General features: G+C 29.7%; 1 protein-coding gene across 1 annotated transcript; it reads left to right on the forward strand.

Moving 5' to 3' along the window:
- Positions 1-1,385: 1,385 nt before the first annotated feature.
- On the forward strand, positions 1,386-2,893 carry LOC114166496 (peroxidase P7-like). Its single transcript, XM_028051236.1, has 3 exons — positions 1,386-1,692; positions 1,896-2,090; positions 2,210-2,893. Exons 1-3 carry the CDS (start codon positions 1,477-1,479, stop codon positions 2,756-2,758), a joined length of 960 nt encoding a protein of 319 aa, XP_027907037.1. The 5' UTR covers positions 1,386-1,476; the 3' UTR covers positions 2,759-2,893.
- The last annotated feature ends 18,325 nt before the right edge of the window (positions 2,894-21,218 follow it).

Raw genomic sequence — 21,218 nt, forward strand, 5'->3', positions numbered from 1 at the left:
TAATTATATAACTGTTGCTTTGAACTATATGGACAAAACCAGTAAAAACGTGGTCTAAAAATATAGGTGAGGTTTAAAATTAACCTAAAAAACTGTTGTTTATTACCTATAATTACACTCACCTATACCATACCTAAAAAACTATGGTCTAATTTTTAGACCATAGTTTTTATAATTAAAATCACAATTTTATATTGTTATCTAAAGTGATTTTTGTTGTAGTGAACGTTGCTTGAGAAGTAAAAAAAAAAAAGAAGAAGGTGGATATCCAAAAGATTTACATTGAAGAAAACATGATAAGTGTTTTGACAAAGTTGATTAGAATTGACAAGTTTATATAGTTTGATACTATTTGGCCTATGAGAAAAATAAACATGATGGAAAAATATAAGCTTAAGACATGGTGTGTGAAGATTTAATTAACTTCATCAAAATTGTTCAGTGGGAGGATGTGATAAGAGAACTATAATACCACAAAAAATTTATCCTGATGCTATTATTTTTCTTGTTAAAAGCACACTGCTTTCTTAGTATGACACATCAAAATCAATTTTTTTTTTTTCATTTTAGAGCATGAGAGTAAAATTAAAAGAGAAAAACATTTTCCCTTTTTAAAGTCCTCATTGAAGTTGTTTTCCTATTTTCAATAGAGAATGATATTATTATTTTTCCTTAGAGTTGAAGAAAAATATTGCAAATTTCTTTCCTTTAATAAAATTAAATTATTACTTATTGTTTATTTCATTTTCCTGTTCATCTTAATTGAGTTCTTATGTGTTTATTTCCAAACTAAACATTTTTTGTGATTCGTTTTCTGGATAAAAATGTGCAAAATTTCTTTTGAATTATTTTCTGCAGGAAAAATTGACATTGTTTATTAGTCGAGAGATAAAATAAATTTCTGACTCAATCGTCCTAAAGAACCTGACGTCACTATAGAAAGGGTGAAACAATCAACTTTGAAACTACGACGTACTTAACCTTATTTTATATAATGATATATTCTAAGAACAAGGGCAATTTTGAAACTTCCCAATGATTCCAAATAACAAATAATGTATATTTTACAAATCAATATTAACTATAGCAAGAAAGTTCATATTTCGGTTTGACTCGATCGAAAGAGATGCATTGATGTACGTTTCCTTTAAAACTACTTTTTAACCTAATCATTTAATGGTTGACTTTCAATAAACAAACCCCATGGACTAAATCAATCCATGACAAATTCTTCTCTCATTTTCTTATACATATCCAAGTGAACTCTTGCAAGTTAAGTATTTTCATTAATGACCCGATGAACGTTTCTTTCACCGAATTGATCCATTCTTAGTCCCAGTCCACCAAGTAATAGGTATGATATTACGTAGAATAGTGCTTCATCTCTATATATAAAGGGGTTGTAGAACACGTTGATCTCCATAACCCAAAAACTAGTTCTATCTTACAGTACTCACCATTCATTGCATGATATAAATGGCTTCCTATAAGCATTTATCTGTTTTCCTCTATTCCTTTGTGTTTGCTTCTGTTGCATCAACAGCATTTTCATCACTGTCACCTGATTATTATGACTACTCGTGCCCTAACGCTTTGAGCACCATCAGAAGTGTTGTGGAAGCTGCTGTGCAGAAAGAGCAACGTATGGGAGCTTCTCTGCTACGTTTGCACTTCCATGATTGCTTTGTTAACGTAAGACTTTCTATGTTTTCACAATATTAATAATGAGTTGTTCTTTTATGTTGCTGTTATTGTCTTTTATGTTAGGTTGTAGTAGATAATGGTGCTTCTTTTGGATACTGTTTCTATATATGTCTTTTGCATGGCTGATAAAAAGAATGATGCAACTGTTGTAGTCTGATAACTGAATTGGTTTTGTAATTGTGACTCAACAGGGCTGTGATGGTTCGATTCTGCTAGACCCTTCACCCACCATTGACAGTGAAAAGAATGCACTTCCAAATGTTCAATCTGCAAGAGGATTTGAAGTTGTGGATGAGATCAAGCAGGCTTTAGACGAAGCATGTGGAAAACCTGTTTTTTCTTGTGCAGACATATTGGCTGTTGCTGCACGTGACTCTGTCGTTGCGGTGAGTGATATTCACGTTCGATGAAATTTGTGTACATATTATATATTACAAAATAAGGATTTTTTTGTGAGTAAGATGAAAGAAAATTGATTTCAACAATTATGTGTTTTCCCTTGCAGCTAGGGGGGCCAACATGGGAAGTGAAACTAGGAAGAAGAGACTCCACCACAGCAAGCCGTGAAGCAGCAAATGCAAACATTCCAGCACCATTTTTCAACCTCTCTCAACTCATCACCAACTTCAAGAACCATGGTCTTGATGAGAAAGACCTTGTTGTTCTTTCTGGAGGCCACACCATAGGAATTGCACGTTGTGCTACATTTAGGGACCATATCTACAATGACTCTAATATCAATCACCGTTTTGCGAAAGAACTTAAGTACATTTGCCCTAGAAAAGGAGGTGACTTGAACCTTGCTCCTTTGGACCACACAGCAGCGAAATTTGATTCAGCCTACTTCTCTGGTTTGGTTCATAAGAAAGGGGTTCTTCACTCTGATCAGGAACTGTTCAATGGTGGTTCTACTGATGCATTGGTTAAAAGATATAGCTACAATTCCAAGGCTTTCTACCAGGACTTTGCAAAATCTATGATTAAGATGGGAAACATAAAGCCTCTCACCGGGAGTAAAGGGCAAATTCGTTTGAACTGCAGGAAAGTGAACTAATTCATTACACAAATGAAGAATCAAGTAAATGACGCAGGTTCTTGAAGGAAACTGTAAGAAAAATTGTTTTGCATGGGTTTGAATTTATTATATTGTAATGTAATGTTTGTAGATGTATCATGTTTCATGATAAAAGATTTGTTTGTTTTTTTGTTTTGATTAAAATTTACTGTGAAGGATTCAAAATAGAAAGAGATTAAGGTTTTGATAAAACTATACGACTACCTTTGATTCAAAATCACATCTCAATTGCATGAAATTACTCTATGGCAGCAACATACTTTTTTATCAGAAAAAAACAATTATATTTAAATGGTACAATTGTATTTTCCCGAGCTATACATAAAAAAGTCATATACAAAATAAAAGAAGAATAGAATTGTCACTTCATGATATCTCCCTCTATATATAATCTTACTATATCATCCTACTAAGACAAAAACGTGACAAAACGTGTATATTTTTTACAAGGTAAACAATGGTTTCCTAAAAACATTACTAGATCAAGAGGTTCCTCAAAACATTCCTCTATAGAATGTCTTCCCAAAAACTTTATGTTACAAGAGCAATATTGTGACCGAAATTATGTGGGTCACAATTTAAAACCATATAATCATAGAAATCACACACTAAACACGGGTCTTTTTGTAAAATTAAACTTTATTCATAAAATAAAAATAACTACAAATAACTCTAGTAATAAGAAATATAAATAATAAAGAAAAATACTTATTTTCTGCTTGAACCAAAAGTTTGTTAAAATCTATGCTAACTTCATCGTTTATGTCTTTCTAATCTAGATTAAGAATTGTGGAAAATAAGGGTGGGCATGAATTGATTTTTTCAAAATTTAGTCTAGATCTATTCTAAACCTAATAAAATAGATTTAATATATAGTCCATATCCATATGAACTAGATCACAAAATTTGGATTTTATTTTCTAATTCAATTTAAATTGCATTAAATCTAGATTCAATCCGCTTTGTCAATTAGATTACATCGAGCTAATATACTTGACTTTCATGTCTATTACACATGTGTTGAGCTGCCTTGACTCAACTTGGACCTAAGTTAACTTATGTTGACCTGGGTCTAGTCCACTTGGCTCGACCCTTAATCCGAGATGACTAAGCTTGACCCTCAATCTAAGATGACTTGACTCAAGCATATGTCTGGCCCGACTCGACTCGATCTTTAACACGGAGCGACTTAGCTCGACCCTTGACCTGGATCGATTCAGTTGATCTTTGATTAAGACCAACTTGGCTTGGCCCTCGACTTGAACCAACTTGGCTTGACCCTTCGACTCAGGTTGACTCGATATAACCTTTCGACCTGGGTCAAATTGGCCGACTCAAGTTAACGTTTAGCCTAAACTGGCTCGTTTAGACGTTCGATCAACTCGTCTCAACTAGTGTCTCAGATCGACTTAACTCGAACCTTCAACTCAGGCCGATTCAGCTTGACATTTCATTCCACACCGACTCGACTTAACATGACTTTCGATCTAGGCCAACTCGACTCGAGTTTGGACCTAGGCCGATTTTGATGGATCTTGTCCTCAATTGCTTTGGCTTGACTTAGACACACCTTTAATTTGGATTTCAAAATACAAAAAATAATTGAAGTCTAAATCTGATCCAAATCCAATTAAGTGGATTGGATTTAAAATAAAATAAAAATATGGATTTAGATTTGGAAAAAAATCATTTAAATAGGCTTAAGGCAATATGAATTTGGATTGTTATAAATTGTATTTCATAATTTGAATCGTTTGCTCACCCCTAGTGCAAAGACATATTGGAATCTAAATATGGGAGATGAATAAATGAAAACAATAACCGTGATGCTAGGCATGAATCATTGTGGAGGGATATTAGAAAAGTGTGTACAGAAGGAGAATACGAGGATTGGTTTCATGATGATAATGGAAAATAAAAGTGGGAAAGAAAATTCAGGTTTGGGAAGATAAGTGGATAGGAAACATAGCACTTAGAGAGAGATTTCCAAGGCTGGATACAAACTTAAATTGTAAAGAAGCAACTTTAGAGTCCTTAGGGAGTTGGTTAATAAGTGTGTATGGAAATTGGGATGGAGGAGAGAGTTCGAACGAGAAATTGGTCAAGTATATATATTGGTGCAAGAACTTCACAATTTGACATTGAAGATGAATGGATATAAGAAACTTGTTTATGCTGTTAAATTAGCATATAAGAAACTACAAAATGAAGTTAGTGGTGAAAAGAGAAAATGTATGGTATGATTTGGAAAGTTAGGCTTACCTTCTACCCAGATTTTCGAATGGAGAGTGATATAAAATAGGGTGCCCACGAAGGATATTATGTACAAAAGGGGGGTCAAGATAGCATGCAAATTTTGTGTGACGTGTGAAGATATGAGTCAATCAGTCATTTATTTCTTAGTTGTAGGATATATGATTGTTGATAAAAAAACTGAGTTGTCTCCCCCAATAACAAAATAATATAAAAATTGTAAAACAAAACTTTAAGAGGCCTCATTTCCTTAGACAGACATTAACAACTGAAGCAATTTTTGTTGTATGATCCAAACGCAAAGCTGTATTTCCACAAATAGTTTATGATTAAGTACACTGACAACTTGAAACTGGACGGTCAAATTCATCTTTTTAAGGAAGAAGTTAAGGTCATTTTAATATCCCAAAACAAGTTCAGTTTTAAAACCATTATACATTGTATTTCTCTTATTAGTTTTCTAATCAATTTATATTTTATTTTATTTTTTTAACAGTTTTACTTTATAATTTATGCAAGATGAAATATTCTAATTATATTCTGTTAAGTAAATTATATCACTGAAAAAAAACTGTGTTGCTTTATGCTCAATGTATTATATTGTATTCATTGATTAGATTCACGCCTCCAATCCAAGACCAAAGATAAAATATTCCAGATTCATTGTGATAAATATTATTCATTGCACATGATATTTTGACGCTGAGAAATTTTACACAAAAGTCATTGGAAAAAAAATGTCATTTACTATGGGTTTGATGCTGATTAACCTTATTGGAACAGTCTTTAACTAACCACATATTTTACTGTATATACTTACGACAAGTTTACAGTGTAATAATTACGTTTATACGTGTTATGTAGGGATTACTTTTTAAATAATTTATATATATATATATATATATATATATTTAATTTTTATATTATATTATATATATAAAATGTACAATTGGGCATGATGTAAGAGAGTAGGTCAAAGTAAAATTTTGTACATGTTCATAATTCCTAAAATTTAGAAGGATAATTTATTTATTTGAATTGATAACTTTCACACTAAAATAATTTGTTTGAATAAAATAATTAAAAAGAAATTAAAATTTAAAAAGAATTGGAAGATATTTCAAATAAATAAAATAGAATCATTTTAAATATCCTAAAAAATATAAGAAATTTAAAATTTTCAATAATTTTCATTCCATCCACAAAGGTTGAGTCAAGTGGGCTTAGACTTTAAGTTGATTAAGACCCAAAACTCAATCGAGTCAGTTTGGATTGACATTTCAACAAAGTCGACTTGGGCTGAAAGTCAAATTTCTGGAAACTGAAGTTTTAAAACAATTGGCTTGAGTTGAAGGTTATGACTTGTTAGCCAAAGTCAAAGGACGAGACAAATCGATTGGGTCGAAGTGAAGACGAGTTGACCCAGGCAAAAGGTTAAGACGAGTTGGTTTGGGTTGAAGGTTGAGTCGAGTCGACTTGGACAAATCGGCCCAGATCAAAGGTCATGCAAAGTCGTCCTTGACCAAAAGTAGTGACAAGTTAGGTCCAAGTCAAAGGTCAAGTCCATTCGGGCCCAAACTGAAGATCGAGCTGAGACGAGCCCAGACTAAAGGTCAAGATGACTTGGACTCCAGCCAAAGGTCTAGTTTATTCGAGCACGGTTCAAGGTCGAGCCAAGTTGGCATGGGCTGAAGGTCGAGAAGTTGGTCGGGAAGAAGGTCGTGTCGAATCCATCCGAGCCGGGGGTCGAGCAGAGTCAACCCGAACTGAATATACGACTGAGTTGGTCTAAGACCGAAGGTCGAGTTAAGTCGACCTATAACTAAATTTTGCTGAATTTAGTCGAGTCGGCCCTAGCCCAAATTTAGCTGTATTCGGTAGAGTAAGTTCCGAATGAAATTTGATTGTATTCAGTTGAGTGGACTGTGAGGGAAAATTGGTCATATTCAACTGAGTTGGTCCCAACCGATGAATTTAGTAGAGTCAACCCTAACCAAAATTTGACTGATCAAGCCCGGGTCAAAATGTGGCCATATTTGGCCAAGTCGGGTTTGGCCAAAATTTGGTCGTATTAGGCAAAATTGGCTATGGCCAAATCCAGTCAAGTTGATCTTGACTAAAATTTTGCCGAGTCGGCCCTGGTCCAAATTTGGTCACGTCGTCCCCGACTGAAATTCGTTCGAATTTGGTCGAGTCTTCCCTAGCCAAAATTCAGTCGAGTCGACCCCAGCAAAAATTTGGACGAATTCGACCAAGTCGAGCTCGACAAAAAATCGGTTGACTCCGACCAAAAGTCAGTTGAGTTCGTCCCATGCTGAAAATTGGCCTCGTTAGTCTCGGCAAAAAATCTGCCAAATTCTATGGTGTCGGCCCTATGGACACAAGTTTTAGAAAAATCAATTTAAATTTATTTTATGGAAAATGAATTTTGGATTTTGAACTTAATCCAAATATTTGGATATGGATTTAAATTTGATCTAAATACTTGGATCTAGATTTTAAAAAATCTAATCTACTTTTTCTAAAAACATATATTTGGATCGAAAATCTAATCCAATTATTTGGATCTAAAATAGATGTAGATTAGATCATTAAAAATTCAATCCATTATCACCTCTATTCTACGCCACCAGATTTGGTGGTGGAGAAGATGCACATACTCCTATGGAGATAAAACTTTCATTTCATCATAGCCTATAAGGTGTAAGAAGCACATGCCTTTCGTTAATGACCCCATGTCCCATGTGCATTTGGACTTGTTTAGTATCTCATCTATTATTTCTTTTTACACCCCACTTTTTTCTTCCCCTAGCCCCACAAAACCTGTAATTTCCAATCCACTCCTCATTAAAATTGTAATAAAAGTCCCTACACCTCATTTTTTTAATATTTGTCAAAGTGTTCCAAAACGTATTTCTGGATTTAAAAATTTAAAAATACATTATGGAATACTCAATCTTTAAAATATAAAAAAAAAATCCAAATCCAATATTCTAGAAAATTTAATTCGAAACTATTTTGAATGGAATGTTTTGAAAAATATTTATCAAGTTAAAAAAATAAAATTCCGAACATCCAATCTAAAATATAATTTTTTTTCCAGAACACTGGTCTTTGGAAGAATACGAAGGTTGATGATGAAGACTGTGTATGCTATTCTCAATCTAAATTTTGTCTACCGATTTTTCAAATTCCAACGCATTCCTACTCCAACGAATCTCTCAAATTCAAATCTTTGTTCAGTGTCCATGCCTGTTCAATTTCATTAAGATGAAAACGTCCTATACTTTTTCACCTTTGAAAGACCTTTCACATATTCTCCATAATTTACTAGGAAGTAACAAAGGAGTCTCATGGTTGCTTCGTATTCATGATCAGAAGTTTCATAATTTAACCGTTCATAACTTATCTACATATATAATAAAATTATATACTAATTATTTTGCTAAAATTGTTTATTATAAATGAATAAATATTTAGAAAATCACTTCAAAACTAATTATAATTTATTTCTATGATTAAAATAATTATAAGTACCAATTATAAATAATGATCAATTTTAGTAACTAAAAATAATTAAAAATACCAATTTCTAAACTAAAAATTATTGATAACTAAAATAATTTCTATGATGAATAAAAAATTATAATTGATTTCTAAATTAATAATTAAAATAGTTTTCATTATAAATTCATATCTAAATTAGTTACTAAGATTTTGACTACTAAAAAAATTGACCTTTAATTAAAAAATTGATTTTTAAATATAATTACTAAAATTAGTATTTTTTTTTAAATATTTTCTAGTATAGCAAACATGTTTTTGGTGTTGTTTGTTTCACTGCATGTACACAAATCTCATCTAATGAAATCTTTATAGAAACACACAAGTGTACACTACAAGAAAATTTCTATTTTGCTAGGAAAATTAGAGAGGAAAAAATTTTGTAGTTAATCCCTCACAAATTTGCGAGGAAATAGCGAAAGAATAATATTGTAGCGTGTCTATAGCAAAATAATTACAGATTTACTAGAACATATATTTGTAACTAATCTCTAACTAATTTGCGAGAGAATGGTGAAAGAAACAATTTGTAGCTTCTTCATAGCAAAATAACTACAAATTTACTAGAACATATATTTGTAGTTAATTCCTCTCTAATTTGCAATGAAATAGCGAAGGAATAAAAATGTAGCTAGTTTGAAATAGCTACAAATTTACTACAAAATATATTTGTAGTTAATCCTTCTCAATTAAATTCATACTAAAATTATTTTTAATTTTAGTATAAATATATACTTTTTTAATTTAGATATTCTAATTTTTTTATAATTTAAATATTTTAAAATTATTTATAATTTAAATATTTTAAAAATATTTATAATTTAAATATTTTAAAATTATTTATAATTTAAATATTTTAAAATTATTTATAATTTAAATATTTTAAAATTATTTATAATTTAAATATTTTAAAATTATCTTAAATTTAAATATTTTAAAATTATTTTTAACCTTAATATTTTAAAATTACTTTTAATTTAAATATTTTAAAATACTTTTAATTTAAATATTTTTAATTTTAAATATTTTAACATTTAAAATTTTAAAAATAGTTTTAAATATAATTATATATTAAAATATAAATATAGATATTAATAAATTAATTAAAATATATAATAAAATAAAAGAGGAAATCATATATATAAATTTTAATTTTAGTAAAAAAATTATAAGTTTAATAAAAATATAAATCAAAGAAGGAGATAACTTATGTATACTTTAACTAAGGATATTTTTTATTTACTAAGATAGTTTAAAAAGAAAATTAGTAAAGCGGTTTTCCTTTTTTTATTTAGATTTTTTCTATTTAGAAACTATCTTTTTTAATTTTTTTGAAAGAGACCAACGTGCCACTTGTTCACATCTTCAAACATTTTTGTCTTGTTTCCGTGCTTCTCGTTCACATTTTCAAACACTCAAATGTTCACTTTCTCTTCACTCACACTTTTGTTGTTCTTCTCCTCACTCATACTCTGAATCCTTCGTCTTCGTGCTCATAGTTCAGTTGTGCTCATAGGTACGTGGTTTCCTCCATTTATTTTTTCAATTTTCCATTTTCCTGTCTCATATACTCCCTTTCATTGTCTCAATCTTTCAAGGATAACACTCTTCTCAGTAAATGGAGTAGGTTTTTAAAGATTGAAGGTGAAAGAAGCTGACATAACGTATTTTAAGTTTTAGGATTTTTGATTGATTAAACTATTTTAGGGTTTTATGGTTTGAATAGCAAATTCCATTCAAGAACAAATTGGATGTTTCTATCGAATATATTTCAATGCAATGCATTCGATGTTACAACTTTATTAAGAAGATATGGAATGCTTAATTTGGTTGGTATAAAAAAAACTAATCCTTAGAATGTTGTCAACAGTGTATATGTTGTTCCAAATTTGTTCCAGATTAAATTACTCGAGATATTATATCTGAGTTACTCATCAGGATGCCTAATCCAACACCAAATTGGAAAAAATATTTTGGTGATATGAAAGAAATTTTATTCAATGAGTTTATGGTTAGTAATCATTATGTTAATGTAATGAAGTACTTTTGCATAAACTTTTGCATAATAAATGAATTTAATTGATTTTTATTAATGTAGGATAAGTATCATTTTGCGTCAAATTATGATCGTAGTATGGCAAGAAAGGTTTGGAATTTGACATGCATGGATCGATATTCTGACTCTTTATGTAAGGTAAGGAAAAAGGCAAAAGAAAGGGCAAATTCAGCTAATATTCAAGACTTAAAGGGTCTTGGACTAAGAGGCATTAAGACTGAGATGTGGAATAGATTAGTAGACATATGGGCAACAGAAGAATGGAAAAAAAAGTCTAATGCGGGTAAAAGCAATAGGGCTGCCAAGCCTGATGCCATGGTTCACACAGGAGGATCACGAAGCTTTGGACAACACTTGAAAAAAATGGTATTCACCATTATTATTGCTTAAACATTCTCTATTTCTAAGAGCCAAAGACTTTGGCTAAGCTTTTATCTAGTGTAATAATGTTCATGTATATTTTGTTATGGTGAATTATACAACAAAGTTCATAAAAGAAAAGATGATCAATATGTGTCTAACAAAGCAAAAAGCTTCATTGTAAGTGTATGTGTTTATTCTATAAATGTTAAACTATTTATTTATAATATTGCTAACATATTAATTTTGATGTAGGAATCATATGAAAATGCTATGACTGAAAAATATAGGGAAGACACATCAAAGAATCCTATAGTTGACTCTGATGTTTGGATAAAAATAAGGGGTGAAAATAAGAAAGGTAGAGTCTATGACATTGGTCACAGTTTGGATCTTGACACTAATCCACATGTATCATCTTCAACAGTTGAAGGCTCCTCTTCCAAAAATCCAAATGCAACAACTGAAGAAATCACTACTTTAGCTACACAAATATCTAATTTGCAAGAGCAAGTGAAGACACAGTTGCAAGCACATACTGATATGCAAGCACAAATGAAGGCACAAAGTAGAAATGCAAGCAGTTATGCAACAATAAATGCAAGAGCAAATGCAATATTTTAAGAGAGAATTATTGTCTGCATTAAAGAAACAAGAATGAAGATGTGTCTCAGACTAAAAAAACTTTGTTTTTATTATAATTGTGTTGATACATTACTTTTTGTTGATACATTCTAATGCTTTTGTGCCCTAAAACCATTATATATTGGTGAGAACTTATGTTATTTTGTACAGTTTGCTATAATTGTTGGAAATACTTTGATCATGGCAGGACTAATTTCCTTTTCAAATATGTAGTGCAAATATTGGAGTTGTTTAGACACTCTTGTTAATCATTCATGGGCATATTAAAGAGTGAATAACTATGAAGTAATTGTAATTAACAAAATAATATTTGTGAGCAATTAGTTAAAGATGAGTGAGAATATAATTGCGATAGATTAGTGAGAAAGCAATTGCGACAGATTAGCTACGGATTAGCAAAAACTAAATTACGACAGATTAGCTATGGATTAGTGAGAAAAAAATGGCGACAGATTAGCTACAAATTAGCAAGAAAAAATTGCGATAGATTCGCTACAGATTAACGAGAAATAAATTGCGACAAATTAACTACGGATTAGCGAGAAATTAATTACGACAGATTAGCTACGAATTAGCGAGAAATAAATTGCGATATATGAGCTACGGATTAGCAAGAAATTAATTGCAACAGATTAGCTACAGATTAGCGAGAAATAAATTGCGACAAATTAGCTACGGATTAGCGAGAAACTAATTGCGACAAATTAGCTACGGATTAGTGATAAATTAATTTCGACAAATTAGCTACGGATTAGCGAGAAATCAATTGTGACAGATTAGCTATGGATTAGCGATAACATAATTGCGGCGAAATAACTACAAATTAGCTACAATTTATAAAACTTTCTGATTTTAAGTAGCGAGGGATTAGCGAGGAATTAGCAAGACATTAGCTACGGAATAGCGAGAAAATATATCCCTCTCCAATTAGCTACTTGGATTTAGCTACCAAACATTACGTAGCAATTTAATAGTTAATCTGTTGCAAAACTAGTTAATGAAGGATTAGCTACGGAATAGCTAGGAAATATTCTGTAGCTAATATAAAATTTTTTTGTAGTGTCTCGGGAAAAGGTTTCTTTTTATTTCCAATGGAAAACTAAAAAATAAGGCTTTTTTTTGTATTGTTTGTTCTATCTTGTGTTTTCTATCCCGTGTTGCCAGTAGGTTGCTTTCTCTTGTTCTAATATTAAGTTATCTAGGTTTTTTCAAAGGAAATTCTTATCTTCTTAAATATATTAGAAGAAAGACTATAGGACATTTTTGGTTTGGAAAGATCATATAATATAATATAATATAATATATATATATATATATATATATATATATATATATATATATAAGTTTTGTCATTCAACAATAATTTGTTTTTGTAATATTAGTGATAGGAAATGAAGATCAAGATTTCAAATTTTTGCATTTTTGGGTATATTATTATTATTATTATTACTAACTTTTGTTTTTGTCATTCTTTAATATTATTATTAGTTATTAGCGATAAAAAACTAATAACTTTTTTATCATAGGTAATAATCATGACTGATTTTTCTTATAAAAGAAATATTGATCACATTAAAAATAGTGCATGTTAGAAAATGATTACTCAAATAATACTAATAATAATAAAAATATGAAATAACATAATAACAATTATTAGAGCAATAATAACACTAAGACATATATATAAATCAATAAATATTAATAAGAGATCGACAATTATAATAACAATAAGAAATAAAAAGTATATGAGGAAACAAGTAGAAATAGCCTGGGTTGAGGCACACATAACGCTATCCTTAGAGAGAAAACGCCCATACTGCACAAGGCTAAACAAATACACAATCATATGTGTTTCAAATCAAATCATATGCGTTTCTCTCCCAAGATATAACAACCCGTCAAATCGATCGAGTGCAGCGAAGGATCTCCGAACCTTATGAACACCAATGTCTTAAAGATAATATAAAAAGAAAAGAACAACACTTCGGAGAAAACTCTAGTGTTTGTTATTCTTTGTTGTTGTTATTTTTTTCCCATGCACCTAGGTGATATTTATAGGTAGAAAAGGAAGACAGAGTAAATAATAATAAGAATATAGTCGTTAGCCATAAAAAATATTAACCCATAAATTAAAGGTTTATAAACACATGAATAACAATAAGTTTTTTATTTTAATTATTTATTTTTTAAATTATATTAAAATATTTCTAACAATCCCCCACATAATTTAAAAAATAAAATAAAACAAAAAAATATATTATCTTTTAAAACAAAATATTGTAGTTCAGCGTAAGGAACCTTCCGAGTTTAACCCTTCCGAGTTTAACCCTTCCGAGTTTGACCCTTACACCTAGTACTTATAAACTTCCACCCGAGAAAATGCAGAGACTTAATTGCCTTGAGCTACATCTCCTGTGACCGGGTGTTAGTAAATAACACATACAATATTGGTGTTGATTATAGGTTCTAATAAGTGGGTGCACGTTACGACCTTGTGCATGTATCTTGTTTCATGAGTGTCACTTAGAGACTTGCCCATGTCTCACAATGGCGGCCCCACCATCACACTCACTAGGTAAACCCTCAAAGGGTGGTTTGTGACTCACACCCTTACAATAATTGTCATTGAGTTTATTAAGAGGTATTTTATAAAAGAATATATAAGCATAACAATGCATATAGCTCAACCTAATTATCGCCACAATTTATAGTACACCTCATCATAGGAATGAGACATAAAATTTAATCAAATTATTTGGTGTACTTTAGTCAACAACAACTTCGTTGTTACCCATTGAACTCCATTTCATGGGATTACCATTCATGTGGAGATGGGTGTCCATTGGTGCAACTAATTTATGGGCTATAGTCCCATTCCCCTCGACGACTCAAATACTAGTTTATGCATCAACCATTTGATAATCATATATGCAATGTTTCTCTTTTGACTTGAGAAAGTCAAGAGAGACAATATCATGAGTAGTTAAGTTTCTAATACATTTGTCTCTCATCATTATATGTCAATTTTTCATTGACATTTTTACTAGAAACTTTAAATATAACAATTTGATTATCAGGATGATGCATTGAAAATAGGAATAATTTATGCTTGCATAGTATATCATGACAACAACTTTTTAACATATTTCCATGATAGGACACTTCATCCAAGGTTAAAACATAACCATAACCATAACCATAACCAATAGGTGATTTTTGTGTCACCAAAATCAATATTCAATTTACATTAAAATATCATTCAATCATCTCAAGAAATTGGACATATTGTCATAACTAGAAAAAACACAAATAATATTACATTAGATGGCAAAACGGTGATGTATATATTCATTCACTTTATAATATATAACCAAGATTTTTTATTAACAGGTATGTTACCATTGCAAGACACCCCCACACTTTGAAATATTTTAAATGTGGTTCTTTTTTCTTTCATAACTCATAACAAGTTTTATCACAATCTTTTGTGTTCAAAATATGGTAAGCATGATATAAAAATTTCACTAATATAATGTTACCATATCAAAGCATTTTTTTTTCTTTCTTTTGTTGCACCATTAGATTAACACTATATGAAAATGTTGCTTAATGAATTATACCATGAATTTTACATAAAAACACCCATTTGTAAAGACATGTATTATCACTTCTCTATTTAATTAATTTTGTACCTCAAAATTTTATAATTTGAATGGTCTCTAATCACAATTTCTCAACATCTCAACAATTGTAATAATAGCATGTCATAAATCACAACTTAACATTTTGTAATAATCAAAGAAAACTTATAAATATTTTATTACAAGATAAAGGTACTCAACTCAAATAAATCATCACAAATATATCATTTACCAACCAAAGAACATGTCTAGAATTAATAATTTATTGTAATCAAAAACCACTTCAAAATAACCGTTGTTGTTTGCCTTCCATGCACTATTGATCAGTCATTCTTTTCATATAAATATCAAGCTAAGTTTTTTTTTTTTTCCTTTGCAAATGTAAAGTTTAGTTCAAGTGTTTTCCATAACACAATAGTAGTTTTAATATGACAAATTATTTTATAATTACTTTCAGACAAAACACTTAAAATATATACATGATATAGAACATTTTTATCAATGGTAAGAATAGACAATATTAAAGCATAAATTAATATAACAACAAAAATATTAGCTTTAGACATCACAAAAAATTATTCAATGATCCAAAATTTTATTTATCCAAAATTTTATTTATCCATAATTTCATTTATTGTTACCAATAAAAAAGAAAAAAATAATTATACACATAAGTTTTTAGGCTCAGTTGAAACTGGTTTAATTATAACCATAATAAACACATTAGTTTATAAAATGAATTTTTAGTCTATAGCTCTATATTTTTTTTTATATTTTAGAAATGAATACAAATGAGTAATTAAAAATAGAAATAACAAGAAATTTTTCTCTCTAAGAATGTTAGAAAATGATTACTCAAATAATACTAATAATAATAAAAATATGAAATAACATAATAATAATTATTAGCGCAATAATAACACTAAGACACACACACACACACACATATATATATATATATATATATATATATATATATATATATATATATATATATCAATGAATATTAATAAGAGATCGACAATTATAATAACAATAAGAGATAAAAAGTATATGAGGAAAGGAGTAGAAATAGCCTGGGTTGAGGCACGCATAGTGCTATCCTTAGAGAGAAAACGCCTCTATCGCATAATCATATGTGTTTCAAATCAAATAATATGCGTTTCTCTCTCAAGATATAACAACCCATCAAATCGATCGAGTGTAGCGAAGGATCTCCGAACCTTATGAACACCAATGTCTTAAAGATAATATAGAAAGAAAAGAATAACACATTGGAGAAAACTCTAGTATTTATTATTCTTTGTTATTGTTGTTTTTTTTTTCCGATGCACTTAAGTGGTATTTATAAGTAGAAAATGAAGACAAAGGAAGTAAATAGTAATAAGAATATAGTCATTAGTCATAAAAAATATTAACCCATAAGTTAATGGTTTATAAACACATGAGTAAACAGTAAATTTTTTATTTTAATTATTTATTTTATATTTACAATAATAAGTTAACGTTAGTATTTTTATAATTTATTATAACTTTAATCAATTATAATTTGATTTTGTATCAAATTAATATTACCTATTATTAGTATCAATATAAATATATTATTACTTTTAGAATTAAATATATAAGTAATAATAATATGATAATGATTTATTAATATTATATATATTGACACACCAAAAACAATCTAGTTATTGGATTTTATTTTTATATACTTATAAATTAATTTTTATATAACTACGGAACTTTCAGTAGCTGGAAAGAAATTCATTATTCAGAGATTTTGAAAAATTAAAACGTTCTAAACTTTTAAATGAAAAAGAAAAAAATAAATTAATAGAGGAACTGAACAATTAATTTATTTTTAAAAGGTAAAACCTTTTTTACTTTTTCTTTACAATAGAATGAATAAGTACAAAAGGTATACGTAGTTCGGAAGTAGAGAGGGTTACTTCATGAACAAAATGCCTTATTTATAAATTTTCACCAACCATGCCCTCTAGGTTTTTTTTTTTTTTTTTAAAATTGAAGGGTTTTAACTTTGTTTATAAGTGATGTATAGAGTTGATTATTTACATGCAATTATTGTGAATTGATTTGGGTAATTGACTTTTATTTTACTTTTCCGTTGAAGAAGAAATTGAAAAAAATATTTTTTTTTAAAAAAGAAAGAAAAAGTCTTTCAAAAATAAAAACACTTTTTAAATGAACAAAAACCATAGTTTAAAAAACAAGAATTTTACAAAATAGCTAGGCAATTAAGTTATATTTCAATGGACTGAATCAAGGACAGAAAAATTATTCTATCCATTTTTCTACACAAAGTAAACTTGGGGAAATTAACTTCTTCCTTAATTCTTCGTTAACACCTACAATAAATAAATAGTTTTCTTCCATAGGAAATTGTCTTTCACTGGGCCAATTCCACCCTTTCCCAAGGCATCATATAGGGCAGCCACTATTACTACTTAGATATATATTTCTAAATTCTTAATTAATATATAATTGTCTTGACTTTTGACTGAGTCCAATGAACATCATGATGGTGATTTGATCAGGGTTGATATCATTATTCTATTATTTACTCTACAGCTATAATTCAAAGGGAAACCAGTGCAAATCCCAATTAATTAGTTGTTTCTTGGTCTGGCATGTTTGTGGTGACAAGTATTTTTTTTTTCTTTTAACTAAGTTTCATTTAAAGATGTAGAAGGAAATCATTCCATCTGTTTTATGTAGAGATATTCAAACACTCTTAAGAATATTTAATGCAAGATTAATTCATAATTTGGGTTGAATTTATTTACTCTTTTATTATATAAGTAATAGGCAAAAACACACTTCAACGATTTAAAAAGAAAACAAAACAAAATGAAGCAAATTGTAAGGTAGGAAGACCCTGTCTATTCTTAAAAAAATCATACACAAGAACTAGTTGACTAAGGACACAAAATAGGATTTTGTTCACTATGAAAACATAGCTGGCAAAAACATCACCTGAAAACAATGAAAACTTAAGAAAAACAAACATATATTCAGGCATTTTTGTTTTGTTCTACCAAGAGAATGTGAAGAAGCTATACTTTCATCATGAAAGAGTCAATCTAAAATCACATTTAATTCAAATAATCTTTCAACACCCATATTCACACGTTCCAAATTAACAAAATAATAGTAAGGAGTTCAGCTCAATAGCTGAATCCATCCAGTAAAGAAATTATCGAAAAAATTTTAAAATATAATTTATAGACTTTTACCTTGAAAATACAAGATGCTATCAATATGGACGAAACATGATAACATGGGTGTTTGGTAAATTTCAAAAGAGTTAAGACTTTCCCATCAATTCAACACTTTGTATGGAGAGTTACTTTGAACAAAGTAACTATAGAGGATAATTTGAGTCATAACCGGAAAAAAACGAAGAAATATATAAAAAAATGATTGTATAATATTGACCGTGTATAAAATGTTACAAAAAGTATACATACAAAGTTAACTCTAGAAGTCACAAGTAAATAGGCCTAAAACATGGGTCTATACTTACATCCCCTCAAATTTACAATGCTACGACTAAATATATTGAGAGTTTCTCAAATAAAAAATGAAAGAGTAAAACGAAGTGCGACTTGGTAAATATATTTGTAATTTGTAGAGTTGAAGGAACAAATGGTAAGGATATAGTGCCAAGTTGAAGATGATGACGAGTAAAATGACAATCTATTTCAATATGTTTAATTCACTCATGAAAAATATTATTGTGAGCAATATGAATAACACTTTTATTGTCACAATGTAGAGGCATATGATCTTTCAAATAGACACCTACATCTACAAGTAACCAACGCAACCAAATAATCTCAAAGGTAGTCAAAGCCATGACGTGTTACTCAACTTTTGTGGGTGATCGAGATATAACATTTTATTTCTTACTCTTCCATGATATAAGTGAATCATCAAGAAAAATACACCCCATAGTAGTGGATTTTTGATCATTAAGATCATCATTCCAATCTGCATCACAATAGGCACGCAAGTCTAAAGACGATGTAGAAGAAAGCAAAAGAGACTAAAACTAAGTGCGTCAAAGATACCTAAAAATACGAAGAACAACACCTTAATGAACTATTGTGGGAGCTGAAACAAACTGACTAACAACATGAACAACATGTGCAATGTCTGGACATGTCATAGTAAGATAAATCAAACTCCTAACAATAATTTGATATAAAGTAGAATCAGTCAAAAGAATACCATGCGATGGGGAATATCGTACACTTGTCTCAAGAGGAGTATTAAAAATCTTAATGTCAATAAGCCCAGCACGCTTAAATAGGTTAGCAATATAATTGGACTAAGACAAAAGATAACCTTTGGAAGAAGAAACATCCTCAATACCCAAAAATAACACAGTATACCTAAATATTTCATAGCAAAACAATGGGATAATATAGTTTTTAAAGATGTAATTCCGTTAAAATCATCACTAGTAATAATCATATCATCAACATATAAGGATATCTAAATACGTCATACATTGGTTTTCCTGACAAGTAATACATAATCATGATGAGTACTACAAGAAAATGTCTTATTAGTAACTAATTTTAGTGACTAAAAGTTGTTAGTCACTATAGTGACCAATTTAGATACCAATTTACAAAATTAAAATTCATTGGTTACTAAAATAGTCACTAATATAAATAAAAAACTATAATTGGTCACTAAATTTGTCACTAATTAATTAAAGAGCAATTTAGTAACTAAGTTATTTTGGTAGCCAAAACTATGGTAGCTAATTTTAAAAACCAATTTAGTGACCAATTATAATTTTTTATTCATAATAGTAACTATTTTAGTAACCAATAATTTTTTTACTTTGTAAACTTGTATCTAAATTAATAATTATAGTAACTAACAACTTTTGGTCACTAAAATTGGTTACTAATGAAACATTTTCTTGTAAACCAAGAGAGATAATTATTGTAGAAAACTTCTGAAACCAAACGCGAGGTGGTTGTTTAAGACCATAGAGGACTTATTGAAGTTTTCAAACTTCACCAAATTTGTTAGAGACACATAGTGGTGGAATCATGTAGACTTCGTCGTGTACGAACAATCTTGCAATCCCAACAAGATGATGATGTGGGCAGATTTAGGGTTGGAAAGTAGCATTGTTTGACATTCAATTTATGTGTAAGGATGCATGTATTTGTTTTAATATCTATATATGATTAAATATAATGACTTTTCCTTTATGCTTTATGAGTTTGTTTTGTTATTTGCATAAGACAAGGAGAGACACATTATGGAGAGAGAAAATATTTTGTTGGGGACATGAGACCTAAACACCTTAATATGTTGTTGTCCTTTTTTTAGGAAAGAGCAAGAAAAAAATGCACTATGGTAGGATGCTTCTTTCTGTTGGGATAGAGACACATAGCACACTTGTCTCATCTGAAAAGTAGAGACTGAGCTATATTAGGTCATGGGACAAGGTATCAAGTCTCATATCACTACATTCCATTCTCTTAACTTATACTCAATTATCACCTTTTCTCTTTAAGCTTTCACATAGTCTGAGGTTTTGAGTCCCTTGGGATCCCAACATCTATAGTTCTCATACACTAGTGTAGGGGAGGGATTTGACAATAGTTATTTTGACCTTTTGGCTTCGGTTTTACACCCAATGCATATATTGACGAGGTAAAAAAGGATCTATTTATGCCCCAGTTATGAATTGAGGCATATACGAGGGTTACTTCCTCGATTCTGGAAGGAACCAAGGCCTAATGGGTATCACAAATTTAAAGAAAAAACTTTATGACCCAATAATAGCATGAAACGTGGTCATGATCCTTGTACGCACATATGCACCAACCATAGTGTGCCACATCATCATCTTCAACCTTCTCCCAAA

Source organism: Vigna unguiculata, chromosome 10 (assembly GCF_004118075.2).
Source record: "Vigna unguiculata cultivar IT97K-499-35 chromosome 10, ASM411807v1, whole genome shotgun sequence".
Lineage (NCBI taxonomy): Eukaryota > Viridiplantae > Streptophyta > Magnoliopsida > Fabales > Fabaceae > Vigna > Vigna unguiculata.